This window comes from Oncorhynchus tshawytscha, linkage group LG32 (genome assembly GCF_018296145.1).
Source record: "Oncorhynchus tshawytscha isolate Ot180627B linkage group LG32, Otsh_v2.0, whole genome shotgun sequence".
Taxonomy (NCBI): Eukaryota; Metazoa; Chordata; class Actinopteri; order Salmoniformes; family Salmonidae; genus Oncorhynchus; species Oncorhynchus tshawytscha.
The window spans coordinates 3,709,814-3,734,509 of NC_056460.1; the positions used below are offsets into that span (position 1 = coordinate 3,709,814).

The 24,696-nt window shown below is 42.8% G+C and overlaps 1 protein-coding gene across 1 annotated transcript in view; it reads right to left on the reverse strand.

Moving 5' to 3' along the window:
* Positions 1-273: 273 nt before the first annotated feature.
* The window catches only part of LOC112235558 (egl nine homolog 1), a 45,313-nt gene continuing 20,890 nt past the window's right edge, over positions 274-24,696 (reverse strand). Inside the window, exons 3-5 of the mRNA XM_024404008.2 lie at positions 11,443-11,579; positions 10,936-11,003; positions 274-1,814 (exon numbers count right to left, since the gene is read on the reverse strand). Coding sequence (XP_024259776.1) covers positions 1,759-1,814; positions 10,936-11,003; positions 11,443-11,579 — 261 coding nt within the window. The 3' untranslated portion in view covers positions 274-1,758. The remainder of the gene's footprint in view (positions 1,815-10,935; positions 11,004-11,442; positions 11,580-24,696) is intronic.

A 24,696-nucleotide genomic window follows, 5' to 3' on the forward strand; every position in this document is an offset into this window, starting at 1 on the left:
CATTTGTAAACACCAAAAGAGTAGGGACTAGAAAAAGGTAATTGGCTTTCCTGTGGATGTGATGTGAGACAACGCCTGGTTAGAGAAGTTCCTGAGGAGACTCTGCAATGAAGGGATATAAATTCAGACATGGGTGAAAGAATGTATATTTCCGCTGTGCTTGATTGAGCTTGCCCTTTACAATGGAACCAATTGAAAGGTCAGTAATTACATACTGGAATTTATATTTTAAAGTTAATGCAAACAATACATACATACACTGCTCTCTAAATGTTGTCTTATTTACATGTCAACTGATTTATTGATACATGAATAGATCAATGGCAAATAAATACAGTTTGAACAAAAATTCAAACCAGCGAGTTCGGATACTAGCCCAACGCTCTTAACCGCTAGGATACCTGCCGCATTCAGTTGGGTCTGCCAATTCTCCTGTTGATAAACTCATTGGTCAGATGTGACCACATGATGGCGATGGTGTATAGCCAGAGAGAAGAGTCATGCCGGTATTCTTGCAGTCGCTCTCACTCACTTTCAACCTCTGCTCAGTGGTTAGTGAAGGTATCGCACACATGCATACGTGCAGATACACACACACACACACACACACACACACACACACACACACACACACACACACACACACTGTAATGATGAGACCATACAGCAGTAGACTCAAATTGCACATACAAAACCCACCTTTTTACAAAAAAATTCAACTTCAGAACTGCAAGGCTAATAGGTAGGTGTCAGTTTTTGTTTTTTAAGACAAAGGTGATATTAATGTCTGCAACAACTGACAGATCACTGATCGCAGGTCAGGATGCTTCTGTAGCGCACACAGGGCCGTGTTCATTAGGGCACGCAAGGAAAACTTTTAAAACTGTTTTGCAACGGAAAACGAGCATGTCAGTTTCAGTCCATTTTCTTCTGTTTGGTGCCTAATGAACAAGACCCAGTTACCAAGCATTGAGTGCCAGGACACAGAACAGCACCGCAGTCAACATATACCTGCAATGTGAAAATCACTACCGCAGTTTGCAAAAAATGTGAAAACTTCTATCTTATTCGAGTCAGTGCAGCTCAAGCTATTAATAGCCTTTTTACTCAACTAAGCCAAACCGGGCCGTGACTAGTTGTACTGTACTGGTCTGGCGTGGTTACTCATCATCCTAGAATTGTGATGCAAAGGATCATGTGAAAAGAAAGTATCCAAATTAGCGCAGTGCGGTTTGAGTCGGCTCTATAGTGCGCATCAGGCAATAGAGGGACATCACGCACAGCCTTTTGTACCTTTTTTATAACACTGAGAGATCCATCCGATGGAGACCACGACAACCCGTCTGACAGATAAGTACATATGGGTACACTCCTTTCATCACCCTAAAATTCACAACAATATATTTTTTTTGCATTCGGTTCACTTAATACATATTATTTTTCTCCATAGCTCATTTTTACACCGGCATTCTTCACATAATAAAGCCCAAAAATCAATGCAACAAGCAAAAACAGAAACTTGGCAAATAATGATGATTCCTTGCAGTGCAATGTCATCACATTCAGGGTCTCTGTGTGTGTTGTGTGTCAACTTTGGATATTACAAGTTTAAAGAAAGCAGACTATTCCAAGTTGGGTTCATTCATCTCTCTCCTCTACATCCCACCATCCCTTTTCCTTCCCTCTCTCCCACCATCCATCCCTCTTTCCCCATCTGTCCACAGCAGCAGCGGGTGATGGCAGGAAGCTTCTCTCATATTAGCTCAGATCCGACGGCTTGTTCAATTCTACGTTTACTCCCTTTTCTCCTGCACCTATAGGACGGAATAGAGAAGGAGGGTGAGCGGGAGAGTTATATTTTATTAAATTTTATTCAACCTGTTAAGAAAGAATTCTAATTTTATTCATTTTTATTCAACCAGTTAAGAACAAATTCTTATTTCTTATGACTTCATATAAATTATTCTTTCTTCAAATCAAATCAAATTGTATTAGTCACATGCTCCCAATACAACAGGTTCACCTTACAGTGAAATGCTTACTTACAAGCCCCAAACCAACAATGCAGTTTAAAAAATATGAATAAGAAATAGAAGGAACAAGTAATTAAAGAGCAGCAGTAAAATAACAATAGCGAGACTACATACAGAGTCAATGTGCAGGGTAATATGTACAGGTACAGTGCCTTGCAAAAGTATTCATCCCCCTTGGTGTTTTTCCTATTTTGTTGCATTACAACCTGTAATTTAAATATATTTTCATTTGCATTTCATGTATTGGACATACATAAAATAGTCAAAATTGGTGAAGTGAAATGAAAAAAACAGTTGTTTAAAAGAAAACAGGAAAGTGGTGCATTGATTCACCCCCTTTGCTATGAAGCCCCTAAATAAGATCTGGTGCAACCAATTACCTTCAGACATCACATAATTACTTAAATAAAGTCCACCTGTGTACAATCTAAGTGTAACATGATCTGTCCAATGATCTCAGTATATATACAGTCGTGGCCAAAAGTTTTGAGAATGACACAAATATTAATTTTTCACTAAGTCTGCTGCCTCAGTTTGTATGATTGCAATTTGAATATACTCCAGAATGTTATGAAGAGTGATCAGATGAATTGCAATTAATTGCAAAGTCCCTCTTTGCCATGTAAATGAACTAATCGCCAAAAAACATTTCCACTGCATTTCTGCCCTGCTACAAAAGGACCAGCTGACATCATGTCAGTGAGTCTCTCATTAACACAGGTGTGAGTGATGACGAGGACAAGGCTGGAGATCACTCTGTAATGCTGATTGAGTTCGAATAACAGACTGGAAGCTTCAAAAGGAGGATGGTTCTTGGAATCATTGTTCTTCCTCTGTCAACCATGGTTGCCTGGAAGGAAATATGCGCCGTCATCATTGCGTTGCACAAAAAGGGCTTCACAGATATTGCTGCCAGTAAGATTGCACCTAACCATTTATCAGATCATCAAGAACTTCAAGGAGAGCGGTTCAAATGTTGCGAAGAAGGCTTCAGGGCGCCCAAGAAAGTCCAGCAAGCGCCAGGACCGTCTCCTAAAGTTGATTCAGCTGCAGGATTGGAGGCACCACCAGTACAGAGCTTGCTCAGGAATGGCAGCAGGCAGGTGTGAGTGCATCTGCACGCACAGTGAGGCGAATACTTTTGGAGGATGACCTGCTGTCAAGAAAGGCAGCAAAGAAGCCACTTCTCTCCAGGAAAAACATCAGGGACACACTGATATTCTGCAAAAGGTACAGGTATTGGACTGCTGAGGACTGGGGTAAAGTCATTTTCTCTGATGAATTTCCTTTCCGATTGTTTGGGGCATCCGGAAAAAAGCTTGTCTGGAGAAGACAAGGTGAGCGCCTCCATCAGTCGTGTCATGCCAACAGTAAAGCATCCTGAAACCATTCATGTGTGGGGTTGCTTCTCAGCCAAGGGAGTGGGCTCACTCACAATTTTGCCTAACAACACAGCCATGAATAAAGAATGGTACCAACACATCCTCCGAGAGCAACTTCTCCCAACCATCCAGGAACAGTTTGGTGACGAACAATGCCTTTTCCAGCATGATGGAGCACCTTGCCATAAGGCAAAAGTGATAACTAAGTGGCTCAGGGAACAAAACATCAATATTTTGGGTCCATGGCCAGGAAACTCCCCAGACTCCCCAGGCGGGTGAACAAACATAAACCCACAAATTCTGACAAACTACAAGCATTGATTATGCAAGAATGGGCTGCCATTAGTCAGGATGAGGTCCAGAAGTTAATTGACATCATGCCAGGATGGATTGCAGACGGATTCTTGAAAAAGAAGGGTCAACACTGCAAATATTGACTCTTTGTGCTGGAGAGAGCACCTTGCCACAATAAAAGCCTTGGACACTTATGAAATGCTTGTAATTATACTTCAGTATTCCATAGTAACATCTGACAAAAATATCTAAAGACACTGAGGCAGCAGACTTTGTGAAAATTAATATTTGTGTCATTCTCAAAACCTTTGGCCACGACTGTACACCTGTTCTGAAAGGCCCCAGAGGCTTGCAACACCACTAAGCAAGGGGAACCAACAAGCAAACGGCACCCTGAAGACCAAGGAGCTCTCCAAACAGGTCAGGGACAAAGTTGTGGAGAAGTACAGATCATTGTTGGGTTATAAAAAAAGATCTGAATATTTGAACATCCCACCGAGCACCATTAAATCTATTATAAAAAAATGGAAAGAATATGGCACCATAACAATCCTGCCAAGAGAAGTCCGCCCACCAAAACTCACGGACCAGGCAAGGAGGGCATTAATCAGAGGCAACAAAGAGACCAAAGATAACCCTGAAGGAACTGCAAAGCTCCACAGTGGAGATTGGAGCATCTGTCCATAGGACCACTTTAAGCAGTACACTTTTAAGCAGTACACTCCAGAGCTGCGCTTTACGGAAGAGTGGCTAGAAAAAGTCATTGCTTAAAGAAAAAAATAGGTACACAAGTTTGGTGTTAGCCAAAATGCATGTGGGAGACTCTCCAAACATATGGAAGGAGGTAGTCTGGTCAGATGAGACTAAAATTGAGCATTTTGGGCATCAAGGAAAATGCTATGTCTAGCGCAAACCCAACACCTCTCATCACCCCGAGAACACCATCCTCACATTGAAGCATGGTGGTAGCAGCATCATGCTGTGGGATGTTCTTCATCGGCAGGGCCTGGGAAACTGGTCAGAATTGAAGGATGTTGCAAAATACAGGGAAATTATTGAAGGCAACCTGTTTCAGTCTTCCAGAGATTTGAGACAGGGACGGAGGTTCACCTTCCAGTAACATTTGAGTGGTTTAACTTCTTCGATATAGGGGGCGCTCTTTTAATTTTTGGATAAAAACACGTTCCCGTTTTAAACAAGATATTTTGTCACGAAAAGATGCTCGACTATGCATATAATTGACAGCTTTGAAAGAAAACACTCTGACGTTTCCAAAACTGCAAAGATATTATCTGTGAGTGCCACAGAACTGATGCTACAGGCGAAACCAAGATGAAATTTCAAACATGAAATGGCCCAGATTTTGAAGGCGCTGTGTTCCAATGTCTCCTTATATGGTTGTGAATGCGCCAGGAATGAGCCTACACTTTCTGTCGTTTCCCCAAGGTGTCTGCAGCATTGTGACGTATTTGTAGGCATATCATTGGAAGATTGACCATAAGAGACTACATTTACCAGGTGCCCGCTTGTTGTCCTCCGTCGAAATTATTGCGTAATCTCCAGCTGCGTGCATTTTTCCATTTGCTCCAGAGGAGAAACCCAACTGCCACGAATGATTTATCATCGAATAGATATGTGAAAAACACCTTGAGGATTGATTCTAAACAACGTTTGCCATGTTTCTCTCGATATTAATTAATTTTTTAACTCTCGATAGAGTTAATTTGGAAAAAAGTTTGGCGTTGTAATTTTTTTCTTAGCCAAACGTGATGAACAAAACGGAGCGATTTCTCCTACACAAAATCTTTTTGGAAAAACTGAACATTTGCTATCTAACTGAGAGTCTCCTCATTGAAAACATCCGAAGTTCTTCAAAGGTAAATGATTTTATTTGAATGCTTTTCTTGTTTTTGTGAAAATGTTGCCTGCTGAATGCTAGGCTTAATGCTATGCTAGCTATCAATACTCTTACACAAATGCTTGTGTAGCTATGGTTGAAAAGCATATTTTGAAAATCTGAGATGACAGTGTTGTTAACAAAAGGCTAAGCTTGTGAGCCAATATATTTATTTTATTTCATTTGCGATTTTCATGAATAGTTAACGTTGTGTTATGGTAATGAGCTTGAGGCTATGATTACGCTCCCGGATACGGGACTGCTCGACGCAAGAAGTTAAGGGGAAACATTTACATGCCTTGGAATGGCCAAGTCAAAGCCCAGACCTCAATCCAATTGAGAATCTGTGGTATGATTTAAAGATTGGGGTACACCAGTGGAACCAATCCAACTTGAAGGAGCTGAATAAGTTTTGCCTTGAAGAATGGGCAAAAATCCCAGTGGCTAGATGTGCCAAACTTATAGAGACATACCCCCAAAGACTTGTGGCGAAATCTGCTCGGAGCCTTCACCGTGCGCTGCCACTTTAAGAGCGCATGAGCAGTAAGGAAGGAGGAGATAAAGGGAGCTCGTTCAGCTCTTTGGGGAGGGGCTCTTGGGTGGCGCGACAGTTTGATTGTGTGTGCTGTGCTGCAGAAGTTTTGTTTGTTTTCAGCGTGTGTAGTTTATAGAGTATATAACTCAATCATCGGTTAATCGCTCTAGGTCGTGGTTGTTTTCGTTTGGGACCGCGCCTGTTATGGATCGCATGGATTAGTAGCAACATTGTTGCGAAGCTTTAACATACAAACCAACAAACCATCGGACAGTCAGACAGTACACCTGCACGCCTGAAGACCACAGCTAAGATCTCGCTGTGCTTTACCCTGCAACAGACTCTCTATTTTTCAAATGCACTTCCCATTGAAGTTCATTAGAGCTGGAATTATTTCCCTGCCAGAAGTGTTTGGAGGGACATTTTAGTAGGTTGCTTGCAAGTTGTATATTATGTGAACTGTATTGAGGTGGGGTGTACTTGACATGTGGCCGTGAAGACTGTGGACATTTTTAAGGCCCGATGAACACCCCCCAATTCATACCCTCTGCACTCATCCACTAGAAAATAATACAGATTATTGCAAATCCTATGTTGATGACTGGGTTCGTTCTTGTATGAAGTTGCTGTGGAATTGCTCTGCCATTATTAGTATTAGTATTATTGTATGAGGTATTCTTGTTTGGGTTACCCCTGTGTTGTGATGTGGGTTTTATATGGTGTGTATTCTCTTTTCTCTCCACTGGCTATCTGGTAAACAGGCTACACTCTAGGCAGTCTCTTCTGCTGATGTGTGTGTGTCTGGTAGTGGTACTCTCTCTATTCTACTCTTTTCCTTTCGGCATGGTTAATACCTGCCTGGCGCCCGAACAAAATCTTTCTTTACCCTCTCTAATAAATACCGCTACAGACTTGCAGATGTAATTGCTGCAAAGGGTGGCTCTACAAAGTTGTCACGTATGCTCTCTCTCCAGCTCTCTAGGTCACCATGCTCCCGCACCTAAGCTGGATCGACAGGTTCCCGCGCCTTATCAGAGGTGAACGCTTCGCTCCTGATGCCCGGGATCGTCATCTTGGTCAACGTCCTGTGGATGGAGCCACGCGTCGGGGAGGGGGTGCAGTCACGTGTGCTCCCTCTCCGGCCTCTAGGTCACCGGTCTTCTCGTTATGGCGCACACCTGTCACCATCGTTACGTGTATTATGACACTCACCTGGACTCCATCACCTCCTTGATTACCTGCCACTCCCTTTGGTTCCTTCCCCAGGCGTCATTGTTTCAGTTTCATGTCTGTGCGTTGTTCGAGTGTCTTGGTTTTTTATTATGTTTTCATTTATTTATTAAATGATTCACTCCCAGAACTTGCTTCCTGACTGTCAGCGCACACGTTACAAAAGTATTGACTTTTTTTTTGGGGGGGGGGGATAGATATGCACGCTCAAGTTTTCTGTTTTGTTAATCTTATTTCTTGTTTGTTTCATAATAAAGAATATTTTGCATCTTCAAAGTAGTAGGCATGTTGTGTAAATCAAATGATATCACCCCCAAAAAATCTATTTTAATTCCAGGTTGTAAGGCAACAAAATAGGAAAAATGCCAAAGGGGGTGAATAAGCCACTGTAGGTAGAGTTATTAAAGTGACTATGCATAGATAATAACAGAGTATCAGTGGCGTAAAAGAGGGGGTGGGGGGTTGGGCAATGCAAATAGTCAGGGTAGCCATTTGATTAGATGTTCAGGAGTCTTATGGGTTGGGGGTAGAAGCTGTTTAGAAGCCTCTAGGACCTAGACTTGGTGCACCGGTACCCCTTGCCGCCGTGAGGTAGCAAAGAGAACAGTCTATGACTAGGGTGGCTGGAGTCTTTGACAATTTAGGGCCTTCCTCTGACACCACCTGGTATAGAGGTCCTTGATGGTAGGAAGCTTGGCCCCAGGGATGTACTGGGCAGTATGCACTACCCTCTGTAGTGCCTTGCGGTCAGAGGCCGAGCAGTTGCCAGACCAGGCAGTGATGCAACCAGGATGCTCTCGATGATGCAGCTGCAGAACCTTTTGAGGATCTGAGGACCCATGCCAAATCTTTTCAGTCTCCTGAGGGGGAATAGGTTTTGTCGTGCCCTCTTCACGACTGTCTTGGTGTGCTTGGAGCATGTTAGTTTGTTAGTGATGTGGACACCAAGGAACTTGAAGCTCAATCTGCTCCACTACAGCTCCATCGATGAGAACGGGGGCATGCTCAGTCCTCCTTTTCCTGTAGTCCACAATCATCTCCTTTGTCTTGATCACGTCGAGGGAGAGGTTGTTGTCCTGGCACCACACGGCCAGGTCTCTGACCTCCTCCCTATAGGCTGTCTCGTCGTTGTCAGTGATCAAGCCTACCACTATTGTGTCATCAGCAAACTTAATGATGGTGTTGGAGTCGTGCCTGGCTGTGCAGTCATGAGTGAACAGGGAGCACAGGAGGGGGGGCTGAGCACACACCCGAGGGGCCCCTGTGTTGAGGATCAGCGTGGTGGATGTGTTGTTACCTACCCTTACCACCTGGGGGCAGCCCGTCAGGAAGTCCAGGATCCAGTTGCAGAGGGAGGTGTTTAGTCCAGGGTCCTTAACTTATTGATGAGCTTTGAGGGCACTATGGTGTTGAACGTTGAGCTGTAGTCAATGAATATCATTCTCACATAGGTGTTCCTTTTGTTCAGGTGGGAAAGGACAGTGTGGAGTGCAATAAAGATTGCATCATCTATGGATCTGTTAGGGTGGTATGCAAATTGGAGTGGGTCTAGGGTTTCTGGGATAATGGTGTTGATGTGAGCCATGGCCAGCCTTTCAAAGCTCTTCATGGCTCCAGATGTGAATGTTACGGGTCGGTAGTCATTTAGGCAGGTTACCTTAGTGTCCTTGGGAACAGAGACTATGGTGGTCTGCTTAAAACAGGTTGGTATTACAGACTCGGACAGGGAGAGGTTGAAAAAGTCAGTGAAGACACTTGCCAGTTGGTGAGTGCATGCTTGCAGTACACGTCCTGGTAATCCATCTGGCCTGTTTAAAGGTCTTACTCACATCGGCTGCAGAGAGAGTGATCACACGGTCATCCGGAACAGCTGATTCTCTCATGCATGTTTCAGTGTTACTTGCCTTGAAGCGAGCATAGAAATAGTTTTGCTCGTCTGGTAGGCTCGTGTCACTGGGCAGCTCTCGACAGTGCTTCCCTTTATAGTCTGTAATGGTTTGCAAGCCCTGCCACATTAGACGAGCATCAGAGCTGGTGTAGTATCATTCGATCTTAGTTCTGTATTGACGCTTTGCCTGTTTGATGGTTCGTCAGAGGGCATAGTGGAATTTCTTATAAGCTACCGGGTTAGAGTCCCGCTCATTGAAAGCGGCAGTTCTAGCCTTTAGCTCAGTGCAGATGTTGCCTGTAATCCATGGCTTCGGGTTGGGGTATGTTATGGTGGTTGGGGTATGTACGGTCACTGTGGGGACGATGTCATCAATGCACTTATTAATGAAGCCAATGACTGATGGGGTGTAGTCCATCGGAAGAACATATGCCAGTCTGTTCTAGCAAAACAGTCCTGTAGCTTAGCATCTGCTTCCTCTAACCACTTTTTATTGACCGAGTCACTGTTGCTTCCTGCTTTAATTTTTGCTTGTAAGCAGGAATCAGGAGGATAGAATTATGGTCAGATTTGCCAAATGGAGGGAGAGGGAGAGCTTTGTACACGTCTCTGTGTGTGGAGTAAAGGTGGTCTAGAGTTTTTTTCCCTCTGCTTGCACATTTAACATGCTGATAGAAATTTGCTATAACGGATTTAAGATTCACTGCATTAAAGTCCCCGGCCACTAGGATCGCCGCCTCTGGATGAGCGTTTTCCTGTTTGCTTATGGCGGAATACAGCGCATTGAGTGCGGTCTTAGTGCCAGCACCGGACTGTGGTGGTATGTAGACAGCTATGAAAAATACAGATGAAAACTCTCTAGGTAGTTAGTATGGTCTACAGCTTATCACAACATACTCTACCTCAGGCGAGCAGGACCTTAAGACTTCCTTAGATATCGTGCACCAGCTGTTGTTTACAAATATGCATAAGCCGCCATCCCTTGTCTTACCAGACACCGCTGTTATATCCTCCCGATACAGCGTACTACCAGCCAGCTAGCTGTATGTTGATAATGTCATTCATTCAGCCACGACTCCGTGAAGCATAAGATATTACAGTTTTTAATATCCTGTTGGTAGTTTATTCTTCCTTGTAGGTCGTCGATTTAATTTTTGAATGACTGCATGGTAGCTAGTAGAACGGAAAGCAGTGGAGGTTTATTCGATTGCTTATGAATTCTCAGAAGGAGCCCAACCTCCATCCTCTTTTTCTCCATCTTCTCTTTACGCAAATGACGGGGATTTGGGCCTGTTCCCAGGAAAGCAGTTTGTCCTTCACGTGGGCTCGTCGGACTTGTTAAAGGAAAAAGCTTCTGCCAGTTCGTGGTGAGTAATCACTGTTCTAATGTCCAGAAGTTATTTTCGGTCATAAGAGACGGTAGCAGCAACATTATGTACAGAATAAGTTTAAAAAATCAGTTACAAACAACACAAAAAAATGAACAAAAAATATGTTCTTATGGTGATCACTTTGACCCTGTATTCATAAAGTGTCTCACATTGCTGATCTAGGATCAAGTGCTGATCTACGATCATTTTATCTTATTTATTATGATCCAAAAGGCAAAACCGATCCTAGATCAGCACTCTTACTTTGAGATGTTTTATGAATACGTGCCCAGGACTCCATCTTACTTGTTAGATATTTCTCCTTGGCCCGAGCTCGTTCATCGGCATCAAAATACCACACTGTTATGGCATACCTGGACAGCGAGTGAGACAACGGAAACAGAGAGGTCAACTAACATACAATTATTCACATAATAGGTATACCTACTAACACCAACACTACCATTTGTCATGGTCCAACTTTTCTAACAGTATTGAGCATTTTCCAATATATTAAAGCTGGATATTGTTGGTGGTGTTGCTTAATGTGGTAACACTTTACAATAATGTCTGTTCATAGATCATGGCATGCATTAACCTAATGTAAACTATGTCACAATTCAGGCTTCAGCCAAGTTCTCAAAATGGCCTGTGACGGATGCTTTACTTAAATGACATTACAATAAGCAACACAAAACAGGAGGTTTGGGATTGTGATGGAAGACAAGCAGAAAACCCTGGGTCCAAGGTCAGGAGTATTGACATTTTCTCTGGGGTCAAAAGGTCAGAGGTCAAGCTAAGAGATCACCCTACCTGGTGTAGTATGCTGGCTGCACCTCATGGGGGTTCCGCCGGTCCGACCAGAAGAAGAGCAGGCGGTCGAACTTGGGTTCGATGTCGACGAACTGCGCCTTGGCCTCTGGGAAAATCCTCAGGATTCCTCCGTGTTTCTATGTGACAATACAAGTCATGTGTGACATCAATACATTATCCAAATAATGAATTCATTCATTCAGAAATTAAGTCCAAATTTAATAAAAATGTATTCTCCCATTTCGATTTGTCAAAGAACATAGAACCAATCCCCTCATAAAACAGCAAAATGTGTGAATAGAATAAAAAATCACATCGAATAAGAAGCTTTAAAAACATCTACTGTTCTGGGCATCGAAACATAACTTTTTTCAAAATACCTTGCTGCAGCAAGGTACATTCTTAATATGACAAGCTTTCGCAGGGAAACCAAGCACCAAGTTTCATTAGTAATAGCAACTAACTAAATATTATTTGAAATAGACTACATGGCCAAAAGTATGTGAACACATGCTCATCGAACATCTAATTCCAAAATCATGGGCATTAATATGGAATTGATCCCCCCTTTGATGCTATAACAGCTTTCACTTTTCTGGGAAGGCTTTCCACCAGATGCTGGAACATTGCTGCAGGGACTTGGATCCATTCAGCCATAAGAGCATTAGTGAGGTCAGGCACTGATGTCGGGCGATTAAGCCTGGCTCGGCGTTCCAATTCATCCCAAAGGTGTTCGGAGGGGTTGAGGTCAGGGCTCTGTGCAGGCCAGTCAAGTTCTTCCACGCCGATCTCGACAAGCCATTTCTGTATGGACCTCACACAGGGGCATTGTCATGCTGAAACAGGAAAGGGAATTCTCCAAACTGTTGCCACATAGTTGGAAGCACAGAATCGTCTGGAATGTCATTGCATGCTGTAGTAATAAGATTTCCCTTCACTGGAACTAAGGGGCCTAGCCCAAACAATGAAAAACAGCACCAGACCATTATTCCTCCACCAGAAAACTTTACAATTGGCACTATGCATTAGGGCATCTGCCAAATCCAGATTTGTCCTTGGACTGCCAGATGGTGAACTGTGATTCATCACTCCAGAGAACGCGTTTCCACTGCTCCAGAGTTCAATGGCGGCAAGCTCTACACCACTCCAGCTGACACTTGGCATTGGTGATCTTAGGCTTGTGTGCGGCTGCTCAGCCATGGAAACCCATTCCATGAAGCTCGCAACAAACAGGTATTGTGCTGACATTGCTTCCAGAGGCAGTTTGGAACTCGGTAGTGAGCGTTGCAACCGAGGGCAGGCGATTTTTACGCGCAACACGCTTCAGCACTCGGCTGTTCCCTTTTGTGAGCTTGTGTGGCCTACCACTTCATGGCTGAGCCTATGTTGCTCCTAGACTTTTCCACTTCACAATAACAGCACTTGCAGTTGACCGGGGTAGCTCTAGCAAGGCAGAAATTTTACAAACTGACTTGTTGGAAAGGTGGCATCCTATGACGGTGCCACGTTGAAAGTCACTGAGCTCTTCAGTACGGGCAATTCTACTGCCAATGTCGGTCTATGGAAATTGCATGGCTGTGTGCTCAATTTTATACACCTGTTAGCAACATTGTGGCTTAAATAGCTGGATCCACTAATTTGAAGGGGTGTCCACATACTTCTGCCCATGTAGTGTATGACGTGACCCTGACTGCATAAAAAAAGTGATGTGAGGTTTGGGAGCCAAACAGGGCTGTATTTTGGTTCAAACCATTTGTACCAGATTCACCTTCAGTTGAAGCTAAATGAGGAAGTATGTGTGTTTGTTGCTATTTACTTCATGCAGATAAGTGTGGTTTGGTGTAAACACATGACAAGGAAAACAAACAAGAGGAGCAATCACGTCCACCTCTTCCCAAATGCCACATACAAAGCTGTTACCATGTGAAGTGTTTCCTGGGAGTTGGGTTAGTGTGAGTTAAGAGGAAAATTAGTTACACCAAGATAACAAACACAATAACACACACGCCAAAATACACATTATAAACTGGGTGGTTCGAGCCCTTAATACTGATTGGCTGACAGCCGTGGTATATCAGACCGTATACCAGGCATGACAAAACATTTATTTTGACTGCTCTAATTACATTGGTAACCAGTTTATAATAGCTATAAGGAACCTCTTGGCTTTGTGATATATGGCCAATATACCACGGCTAAGGGCTGTGTCCAGGCACTCTGCGTTGCGTTGTACATAAGAACAGTCCTTGTCTGCGGTATATCGGCCATATATCACACCTCCTCGTAACACACACATCCCAACACATGATCCTGACACACACATACAAATAAATGCATGCAAACACACATAGGTACACACAGCAGCACATGCATCCCTACACACACACACACCCCTTGAAACACGCAGGATAGGAATGTTAAGGGTGCGAAAATGTTAAAAGGAGAATGGCTTTTTCAAGTGGGGGGCTACCTTGTTGCAAAAACATGACTCATAACTGCAGGTTTGCGTGAACTGCTTGGGGGCCGGTGTGTGACAGGTATGTGTGAGGGGTGTGTCCATGGGTGGGGTGTGTGTGTGTTTGCATGTGACTACTAGGGGGCCGATGTGTGTGTGCAGTGTGTAAAGAAGACATGAGAGGGGGGTCTGTTGACCTTCAAACATGCATGTTTCACCCAAGCTTCTCCGGAGGATCAAGTTATTCGTTCACCTCCTAAATGAGGCTGGGGAATGATGAAGAACTGGTGGGTATGAGAGAGTACTAACTTGTTCTTAACCCTACATCATAAGTATAAAATAATTTAAAGGGAACGTATTGCTCTATGGAGTGATTTTAGTGGCAACAGAAATTTAATCTGATCTCAATCATTTTGAAATGATTCAACATGATTAAATTCAGAATCAATTTCTGTTGGCTCTAATATCACTCCATAGTGCCATGTGTATACACTTGCAGTCCCAAAGCATGACAGCATTGAATCCAAGATTGCGTAGCAGTGGGATGTTTTGATTTTTCTTGTCCCGTGTATATATAGTTTCTTTCTTCGTATGTATTTTTAATCTAATTTTTCCATCTACAGACTGAACATACTCTCCTGCAACCCGCCTCACCCAATGCCGTATGGATCTGCTATTTTTTATACTTTAGAACCATAACCCCCTTCAAGCTAGCCAGCTACTAGCTAGTAGTCAGAAAGCCAGTGCTAGTTAGCCATCACCGTTAACAAGGGACATCTGCCAGCTTCAGCCCGGTCAACTCCTGCCAGCCTGCACAACGCGATATCAACCCAGAGCATATCGGACTGCTTTTCTCCACCATATCTCCGGATTCCTACCGCAAGCTCTGAACCTTTACTCTGGATCATTGCAGTTAGCTAGCTGCTATCCGAGTGGCTACTCCTGGCTAACGTCTCTGTCACGAAGCAAGCACCAGTTAGCCTGGAGCTAGCCTCGAATCTAGGCCCGTCTCCCGGCTAGCCGAATAGATCTATCAAGAATTCCTGGGATTCAATTACCTCTTTGGCCAATTGGCCTGGACCCTTTGCTGCCGACACGGAGCCCCGCCAATCCATCACGACTGATCTGCCGACGTAACCGTGCAAGGGGGTTTCAACACGCTTCCCCGTTGCGACGTCCCCCTGAGGCCCATCTGCTAGCCCCGGTCTGCTATCTGTCTGAATCTCTGTGCCTACAGCTCGCCTAGCTACTCACTGGACCCTATGATTACTTGGCTACACATGCCTCTCCCTAATGTCAATATGTCTTGTCCATTGCTGTTTTGGTTAGTAATTGTTGTCTTATTTCACTGTAGAGCCTGCAGCCCTGCTCAATATGCCTTAGCTAGCCCTGTTGTTCCACCCCCACACATGCGGTGACAGCACTTGGCTTAAATAGTGCTTCTAGAGACATAACCTCTCTCATCGTCACTCAATGCCTAGGCTTACCTCCACTGTACTCACATCCTACCATACCCTTGTCTGTACATCGGCTGATAAATTGTCAAGTACTTACCTTCCCAAAGAGCCATGGACCTCCGACCGAGAGGCAAGAAGGACGACCAAAACGTTGTTGATTCCCAAGATAACGATAACGCTACAGCTAGCAAGATTAGCATTAGCCCTCATAACTCAGACGACAGTTCCAGACTGTTGCTCTCAGCAGCCTCTTGCGAGCCTGCCGACATGCTGGCTACTCTCCTCCGGGAAATTCAGGATGGTAACAGAGGTCTTTCTCTGAAAATTGATAAGAAATCGGCTGAACTCCATTCTTCCATTGACGACCTGAAATCCTCCATGAATGATTTCCTTTTGAGAACGACTGAGGCAGAGTTGCGCATTAGCACAGTTGAAGATACCATCGCTAGACTCTTGATCGCTAGACTCTGACTCAGGTCTTGATACAACTGCAAAGGACAATGCCTACCTCAAAAACAAGGTAGATCAGATGGAGAACCAGAGTAGACGTAGTAATATCCGTGTGGTGGGATTGAAAGAGGACAGTGAGGGCCGTGACCCGGTCCGTTTCTTCACTCAATGGATCCCGGAGGTCCTAGGCATAATCAACTTCACCAAGCCGCTGGAAATCGAACGCGCCAACAGAACATCAGCGCCGAAACCCCGGCCAGATGAGCCCCCACGAGCCGTCCTGATCAGGTTCCTCCGTTTCCAAGACAGAGAGAAGATACTGCAACTCGCAAGAGCCAAAGGGGACATCACCATCGATGGAAAGAGGGTCAGCCTTTTCCCAGATATGAGCGCGGATCTCGCCAGACGTCGCAAGCAGTTCAGACCTGCCGCCAAAGCACTGAAGGAGAAGAACATCACCGGCTACCTCATCCACCCTGCGCGGATGAAAGTTCAGTACAAAGGTCAAAGCCATCTCTTCAACACACCGGGAGAAGTGCACACTTTTCTCAAAGAACTGAGCAACGTCTGAGCCAGGACAGTCTCTCTGGGGGACAAAATCCAGTTCATTTGTTTTCTCTTATCCGGATTGAACTGCTGGTATCTCCCGGTCACTATAATTGATTTGTACATTTTCAACTAACCGTATCTTCCCGGGGTGAGTTCTATTACATTTACAGGAGATTATATTTTGGTTTAGTCCATATCTACTGGGCGAAGCAATAAGTGGGCTTAGGCCCACTGCTTTCCCCCTCATTTATGTTAATCTTTCGAAAAGAGACTCAAGCATCCCTTACCGTGGGCAGTAAATATACAGCCATAAATATCTATTCACAACGTTTGTTTTCAATTTAGAGAGCTCGCAGGTTTTAGTTTACGCCAAGGTTTAGCTAGTAAGAGCAAGATGGAAAGCGAGCAGCAACGTATCTCTACAAGTGTATTCATGTTTGGTTGTTGGGATTGTTGTTTTAGTCTGACAATCAGGGTGGGTGGGATTTTTATTATTATTTTTCTTCCTTTTTTCTATGTTTATTGTTTCCTTCCTAAAGAGACACACAGGTCACTTTTGTGCTCAAACCAAAGTTGAAACATTTCCTAATTATCTGCATATGATAGATTTATATTCAGTTACATATTTGAAACCCAACCTATGCTTAATCCACTAAAATATGTCACATTCAACGTAAAAGGTCTTAACAGCCCGATTAAAAGGAAAAGAGTCTATACATACCTTAAGAAATTAAAGGCTGACATTGTGTTTTTACAAGAAACACATCTTATAGGCAGTGAACACAAGAAATCGAAGAGGGAATGGGCAGGACAAGTTTTTGCATCCTCTTTTAACTCCAAAGCAAGAGGAACTGCAATTTTGATAAGTAGACACATCCCCTTCTGCGTCAACAACACCATCTCTGATCCCTCTGGCAGGTTTGTTTTGGTGCAGGGGCATATGTTTTCAGAGTCTTGGACCCTATTGAATATTTATGCTCTTAACTTCGATGACCATATGTTTATTCAGAATGTCTTCCTTCAGGTTGCTCAAGCACCACCAGGATGGCTACTGGTTGGAGGAGATTTTAATTTTTTGCTTAGATACAGTTCTTGATAGGTCTTCTGATAAACCCTCACTTCTTACCAAAGCCGGCAAGCTCACCATGTCATTCATGAAAGATCTCAATTTACTAGACATCTGGAGACAGTTGCACCCACAGGATAGGGACTACTCTTTTTATTCACACCCACACATAGATAACTTTTTACTTTCGACACAACTGTTTCATAGAGTGTTAGATGTCGAGGATCTCCCCAGATGGCTTAGTGACCATTCTCCTCTGGTATTATCAATCTCCATTCCTACCAAGGTAAATGGAGCATATAGATGGAGACTAAATTCTACACTCCTAAAGCAACCTGAATTTTGTGCATTCATCAAAGAGCAGATCAATATTTTTAGAGAAGAGTCCTTCTCTCAAGCAGTGATTACTGTAATCCACAAGAAAGGGAAAAACCCGCTAAAGTGCACCTCCTATAGACCAATCTCTCTCCTTAACACAGATTGTAAACTGGTCACCAAGATGCCATCTAAGAGACTGGAGTCATGTCTTCCCCTGTTGGTCAACCCAGATCAGACTGGCTTCATAATTAATAGATTGTCCTCCAATAATCTCAGAATGTTCTTTGATATAATTCACCTTGCTAACAAAAACAAAATACCTAGTGTCGCAGTCTCCCTCGACGCTGAAAAGGCCTTTGATAGGGTTGAATGGCCATACCTCTTTCGCTTCTTGGAAAAGTTCGGTTCAGGTACCGTGTTTGTAAATTTGATAAAATCACTCTACAAATCTCCTAAAGCTAGGATTGCTACCAATGGGATTACTTCCTCCTCTTTCCCTCTTTATAGGGGGAACAGACAAGGTTGCCCAATTAGCCCCCACCTCTTTGACCTCGCCATCGAACCGTTGGCTGAGGCTATTAGAACGTGCCCTGACATACATGGCTTTGAGGTGGGCCCCCATACCCATAAATTATCACTCTTTGCCGACGACCTTATCTTATTTCTAACAAACCCAGAACACTCCCTCTCTCACTTGCAGATCCTACTACAGTGTTATAGTTCTTTCTCTGGATATAAGGTCAATTTTGATAAAAGCCTAATCTTACCGTTGTCTGTCTTTGACCATCATACCATCAAGCACAAGTTTCCTTTTAGATGGTCGCCTATGGGCTTCACATATTTGGGCATAATGGTGGATGGTAATCTGAACAACCTCTATAAACTCAATCTGGCCAGTTTGTTGCAAAAGGTGGAGGTTGACCTTTGTAAATGGATGGACTTACCTCTCACTCTACTGGGTAGAATCAATGTAATTAAAATGAATGTCCTGCCCAGATTTCTATATCTGTTTCAATCTCTCCCTATCCCTGTTCCCGCAGCATTTTTTTCCTCTCTCGACAAGCTGACCAGACGGTTTATCTGACACTGCAAAACCCCTAGGGTTGGCCTGGATAAACTGACCCTTGATTACAGTCATGGGGGCTTAAACCTCCCCAATTTTAGAATGTACTACTGGGCTGCACAGTCTAGGTTTCTGGCTCAGAGGTTTGACAATGGTCCCTCTCCCTCATGGTTGAACATTGAAAAGCTTGAGGTAAATGATTACACTGGGGCAGATTTGTTTTACAAATGGGACAGAAAATCTATAAAAACCATCACAGACAACCCTTTAATCATACATTCTGTCCTGGCATGGTGCAAACTGCATGAGCTGTTCGGACGAGGGGGATTCCTTTCCCCTAAAACCCCTTTATGGAACAATAGATTGATCCCTATGTTTTTCCAGAATAGTAACTTTAGACCATGGTCTGATAAGGGGATCACTCTTCTGGAACATTGTTACGAAGAGGGAGTTCTTATGTCTTTTGATCAGCTGAAACAGAAATACCACTTGCCTAACAGGGACTTCTTTAGCTACCTACAACTACGAAACCTTATTAGGGTGACTCTCAAGGGACAATGGAACCTACCTAAGATGTCACCTATTGAACAACTCTGCCACGCAGACCAACCACTGTTCAATACCATTTCCCGTGTATACGATGCTCTTATGTCAGGACTAACACTGCCTGGGCTAGATAAACCCCGACTTAGATGGGAAAAAGATCTGGGTATTGATCTTGATGAGGATCTATGGAGTGACCTATGCAGGGATGGTGTTACATCCACATTGAACTCCAGATACAGACTGATCCAGTTTAATTTCCTCCATCAGCTCTATATCACCCCATCTAGACTGCACAAGTTCAACCCAGATATCTCCTCCCTATGTTTTAGATGTGGCTCAGATGAAGGAACATTCCTCCATTCCACTTGGCAGTGTTCAAAACTACACAGTTTCTGGCAGGGGGTATGCGATACCATATCCTCAATTCACGGGGTTGCATTCCCTTTAGACCCGGAGGTCTGTCTACTGGGTAACTTTACTAACACCAATCTTAGGCAAAGCCATACTATAAAGCTAACAGAAATATTGCTAGCGATTGCCAAGAAATGTATTGCCTTGAAATGGAAATTGGATTCCTCCCTGCCAGTTGCAATGTGGCTATCGGAAGTTAATAGTTGTATCCCTTTGGAGAAAATCACTTACTGCTTGAGGAATAAGTTAAAGACATTTTACAGAATTTGGCAACCTTTTATTGACTATATGGAGAATCTCCCCCCACATCTCATTGATTGAATCTATATATAATCCTCACATAATGTTTCACACGTAATGTATAATATGTAGCCTACGGCAGGTGATCCAATGTCTCGTTATTATTATTTTTTCTTATTGTATGTTTGTTTATATAATTATAATTATAATTTATTTTTGTTACGCTCATCTGTTACTGTCACTTTGTCCTATCGTTGTCTAATATCTTTTCACTTTTGTTTTGAATGTTCTTAATTGGAAAATGCAAAAATAAAATATATATTTTTTTTAAATCCACCTTTCCAGAAACAAGTCTCTCACTGTTGACGCTTGTTATAGACCCTCTTCAGCCCCCAGCTGTGCCCTGGACACCATATGTGAATTGATTGCCCCCCATCTATCTTCAGAGTTCGTACTGTTAGGCGACCTAAACTGGGATATGCTTAACGCCCCGGCCGTCCTACAATCTAGGCTAGATTCCCTTAATCTCACACAAATTATTAATGGAACACACCAGGTACAACCCAAAATCCGTAACCATGGACACCATTTTAGATATCATCCTGACCAACTTGCTCTCTAAATACACTTCTGCTGTCTTCAACCAGGATCTCAGCGATCACTGCCTCAATTCCTGCGTGTGTATTGGATCCGCGGTCAAACGACCAACCCTCATCACTGTCAAACGCTCCCTAAAACACTTCAGCGAGCAGGCCTTTCTATATCCTGGAAGGATATTGACCTCATCCTGTTAGTAGAGGATGCCTGGTTGCTCTTCAAAAGTGCTTTCCTCTCCATCTTAAATAAGCATGCCCCATTCAAAAAAGTGTACAACTAAGAACAGATATAACCCTTGGTTCACCCCAAACTTGACTGGGCTTGACCAGCACAAAAATATCCTGTGGCGTTCTGCATTAGCATCGAATAGCCCCCACGATATGCAACTCTTCAGGGAAGTCAGGAACCAATATAATCAGTAAGTTAGGAAAGCTAAGGCTAGCTTTTTCCAACAGAAATTTGCCTCCGGCAGCACTAATTCCAAAAGGTTTTGGGACACTGTAAAGTCCATGGAGAATAAGAGCACCCCCACCCAGCTGCCCACTGCACTGAGGATAGGAAACCACAGATAAATCTACGATAATCGATCATTTCAATAAGCAGTTTACCACGGCTGGCCATGCTTTCCACCTGGCTACCCCTACCCCGGCCAACACCTCAGCACCCCCTGCAGCAAACTTGTCCACCCCACCCCCCCATTTCTCCTTCACCCAAATCCAAACAGCTGATGTTCTGAAAGAGCTGCAAAATCTGGGTCCCTACAAATCAGCTGGCCTAGACAATCTCTGTTTCTAAAATTATCCGCCGAAAAAGCTGCAACCCCTATTACTAGCCTATTCGTCTGAGATCCCCAAAGATTGGAAAGCTGCCGCGGTCATCCCCCTCTTCACCTTAGACCCAAACTGTTATAAACCTATATCCATCTGCCCTGCCTTTCTAAAATCTTTGAAAGCAAAGTTAATAAACAGATCACCATCCATTTCGAATCCCACTGTACCTTCTCCGCTATGCAATCTGGTTTCCGAGCAAGTAAAACTAAGTGCATGCTCTTCAATCGATTGCTACCTGCACCCTCCCGCCCGACTAGCATCACTACTCTGGACGATTCTGACCTAGAATATATGGACAACTACAAATGCCTATGTGTCTGGTTAGACTGCAAACTCTCCTTCCAGACTCACATTAAGCATATCCAATCCAAATTAAATCTAGAATCGGCTTCCTATTTCTATAACAAAGCCTTCACTCATGCCGCCAAACATTCCCCCGTAAAAGGGGATGTTTTATCTCCATCTCTAACTTTAAGCATAAGCTGTCAGAGCAGCTTACCGATCACTGTACCTGTACACAGCTAATCTGTAAATAGCACACCTGACTACCTCATCCCCATATTATTACTTACCCTCTTGCTGTTTTGCACCCCAGTATCTCTACTTGCACAGCATCATCTGCACATCTATCACTTCAGTGTTAATGCTAAATTGTAATTATTTTCATCTCTATGGCCTATTTATTGCCTACCTCCCTACTCTTCTACATTTGCACACACTGTACATAGATTCTTTCTATTTTTATTTTCTTTTGTGTTATTGACTGTACGTTTGTTTATGTGTAACTCTGTGTTCTCAACTGGCCTACCTGGTTAAATAAAGGTGAAATAAATAAATACAATTAAAAAAGGGCAAATGATACCTCATACTTACATGATTGAAAATCAGTACCTTTATCACTTTTAGTTTACTCTATGTGATAATAGATTGGCTAACCAAATACTCTCCTTATTCATTGTTTAGGTATTTGTAAATCAGTGGTCTGTACTCTCTTGGTACCTTAACTTGTGTCCTCTTGGCTGTTTTCCTTCATAGTAATCCCAACTGTGCCTCCAATTTTGTTACCCACTGTCAGCTTATAAAGTTAACTGAACATGTGGAAGTACCGTAACTTATTTTGTATTTGTACGAGGTAACAATCGGTCTACAACATGGTTTCTACTCTTTGAGGGTGTTTTCACATAGTCCTCTTTCAAGTGAACTCTTGGATAAGCTAAATAACTCAGTTATCTTTGTATTCACACTGCTCCTGCCTTTAAAATGAGAACTCAACTACTTTGCCAGTTCACGTCACCTATTCTGTGATCCGAGTCCTCTTTGCATTGAAATTGATATGTTTCGAAAGGAACCAATAACTTTTTCTAACATTCACTCAATGCACTCAGGGTTTTTACAAAGCGCAAGACAAGCCATTCCATCAGTTATCGGACAGCCTACATACATATTGGAAGCTAATAGATTGCATTTAGTTAAAAGATTAGACAATCAATTTTATCAGAAGATACTATTAACATGTGCCTTCAGAAAGTATTCACACTCCTTGACATTTTCCACATTTTGTTGTGTTACAAAGTGGGATTAAATTGTGGGATTTAATTGTCATTTTGTGTCAAAGGACCTACACAAAATATTAGAGCTGAGTGTCTTTCTGGGTAAGTCTCTAAGAGGTTTCCACACCTAGATTGTGCAACATTTGCCCATTATTCTTTTCAAAATTCTTAAAGCTCTGTCAAATTGGTTGTTGATCATTGCTAGAAAACTATTTGTAGGTATTGCCATAGATTTTCAAGCAGATTTAAGTCAAAACTGTAACTCGGCCACTCAGGAACATTCCCTGTTTTCGTAAGCAACTCCAGTGTCGATTTGGCCTTGTGTTTTAGGTTATTGTCCTGCTGAAAGGTGAATACATCTTCCAGTGTCTGGGGGAAAGCAGACTGAACCAGGATTTTGCCTGCGCTTAGCTCCATTCCGTTTGTTTTTTATTCTGAAAAACTCCTCAATCTTTAACGATTACAAGCATACCCATAACATGATGCAGCCACCACTATGCTCGAAAATATGGAGAGTGGTACTCAGTAACGTGTTGTATTGGATTTTTGATTCAGGACAAAAAGTTTGTTGCAAACAGGATGCTTAAAAAATGTATTCTGTACAGCTTGTCTTCTTTTCACTCTGTCAATTAGGTTAGTATTGTGGAGTAACTACAATGTTGTTGATCTATCCTCAGTTTTCTCCTATCATAGACATTAAACTCTGTAACTGTTTTAGTCACCATTGGCCTCATGGTGAAATATCTGAGTGGTTTCCTTCCTCTCCTGCAACTGAGTTAGGAAGTCTGTATATTTTATAGTGACTGAGTGTATTGACACCATCCAAAGTGTAATTAATAACTTCACCATGCTCAAAGGGATATTTTTACCCATCTACCTATAGGTGCCCTTCATTGCAAGGCATTGGAAAACCTTCCTGGCCTTTATGGTTGAATCTGTGTTTGAAATTCACTAATCGACTGAAGGGACGTTACAGATAATTGTATGTGTGGGGTATAGAGATTAGGTATTCATTCAAAAATGTTAAACACTGGGGTTGAATACTTATAGTTGTTAACTGTTAACTTTTGTTGTTAACTTTTCATTTTTTATACATTTGCAAAGATTTTGAGAAAACATAATTCCACTTTGAAAAATCTAAATGTAAAACATTTTTAATTCAGGCTGTAACAACAAAATGTGGAAAAAGTCAAGGGGTGTGAATACTCTCTGAAGGCACTGTAAATATTATAAGTAACAAAATAAATATCAAAAGAATAACTGCAGATTAAATCATGCTTTCATTCAAAATTGTACACCCAAATGTAGGCTACTGCTCCCTTAAGAGCTAGAATTGATTTTGGACCCTATGTTGTGATTCTCACCAAATATGATGTTGAATAAACAGCTTATGAAGCTCTCTTAACCTATAGATCACATATTGCAAACAAATAATCTTAACTAAAACAACCACACATATTTTGGTTCTCTGTGCATCCTTGACAATAGCTAATGAATATAAAAAACAGCACTTTTTTTTTGCCAACCTGCACCATCTCTCTCTTGTGGCACCAATGTGAGGGCTTATGTCAGGGGAAACTGTGTTGCATTAGCCTAGTGTGGTGCGGGAATAATGACAAGCGAACCTGAGGAGCTCACGTTGCCCTAAAAAAAGGGAACCGGACCCCCGTAATTCAAGCAACCTCTCGAGATCACGTGGGCTATGGAAAGCTGTTTTAACAT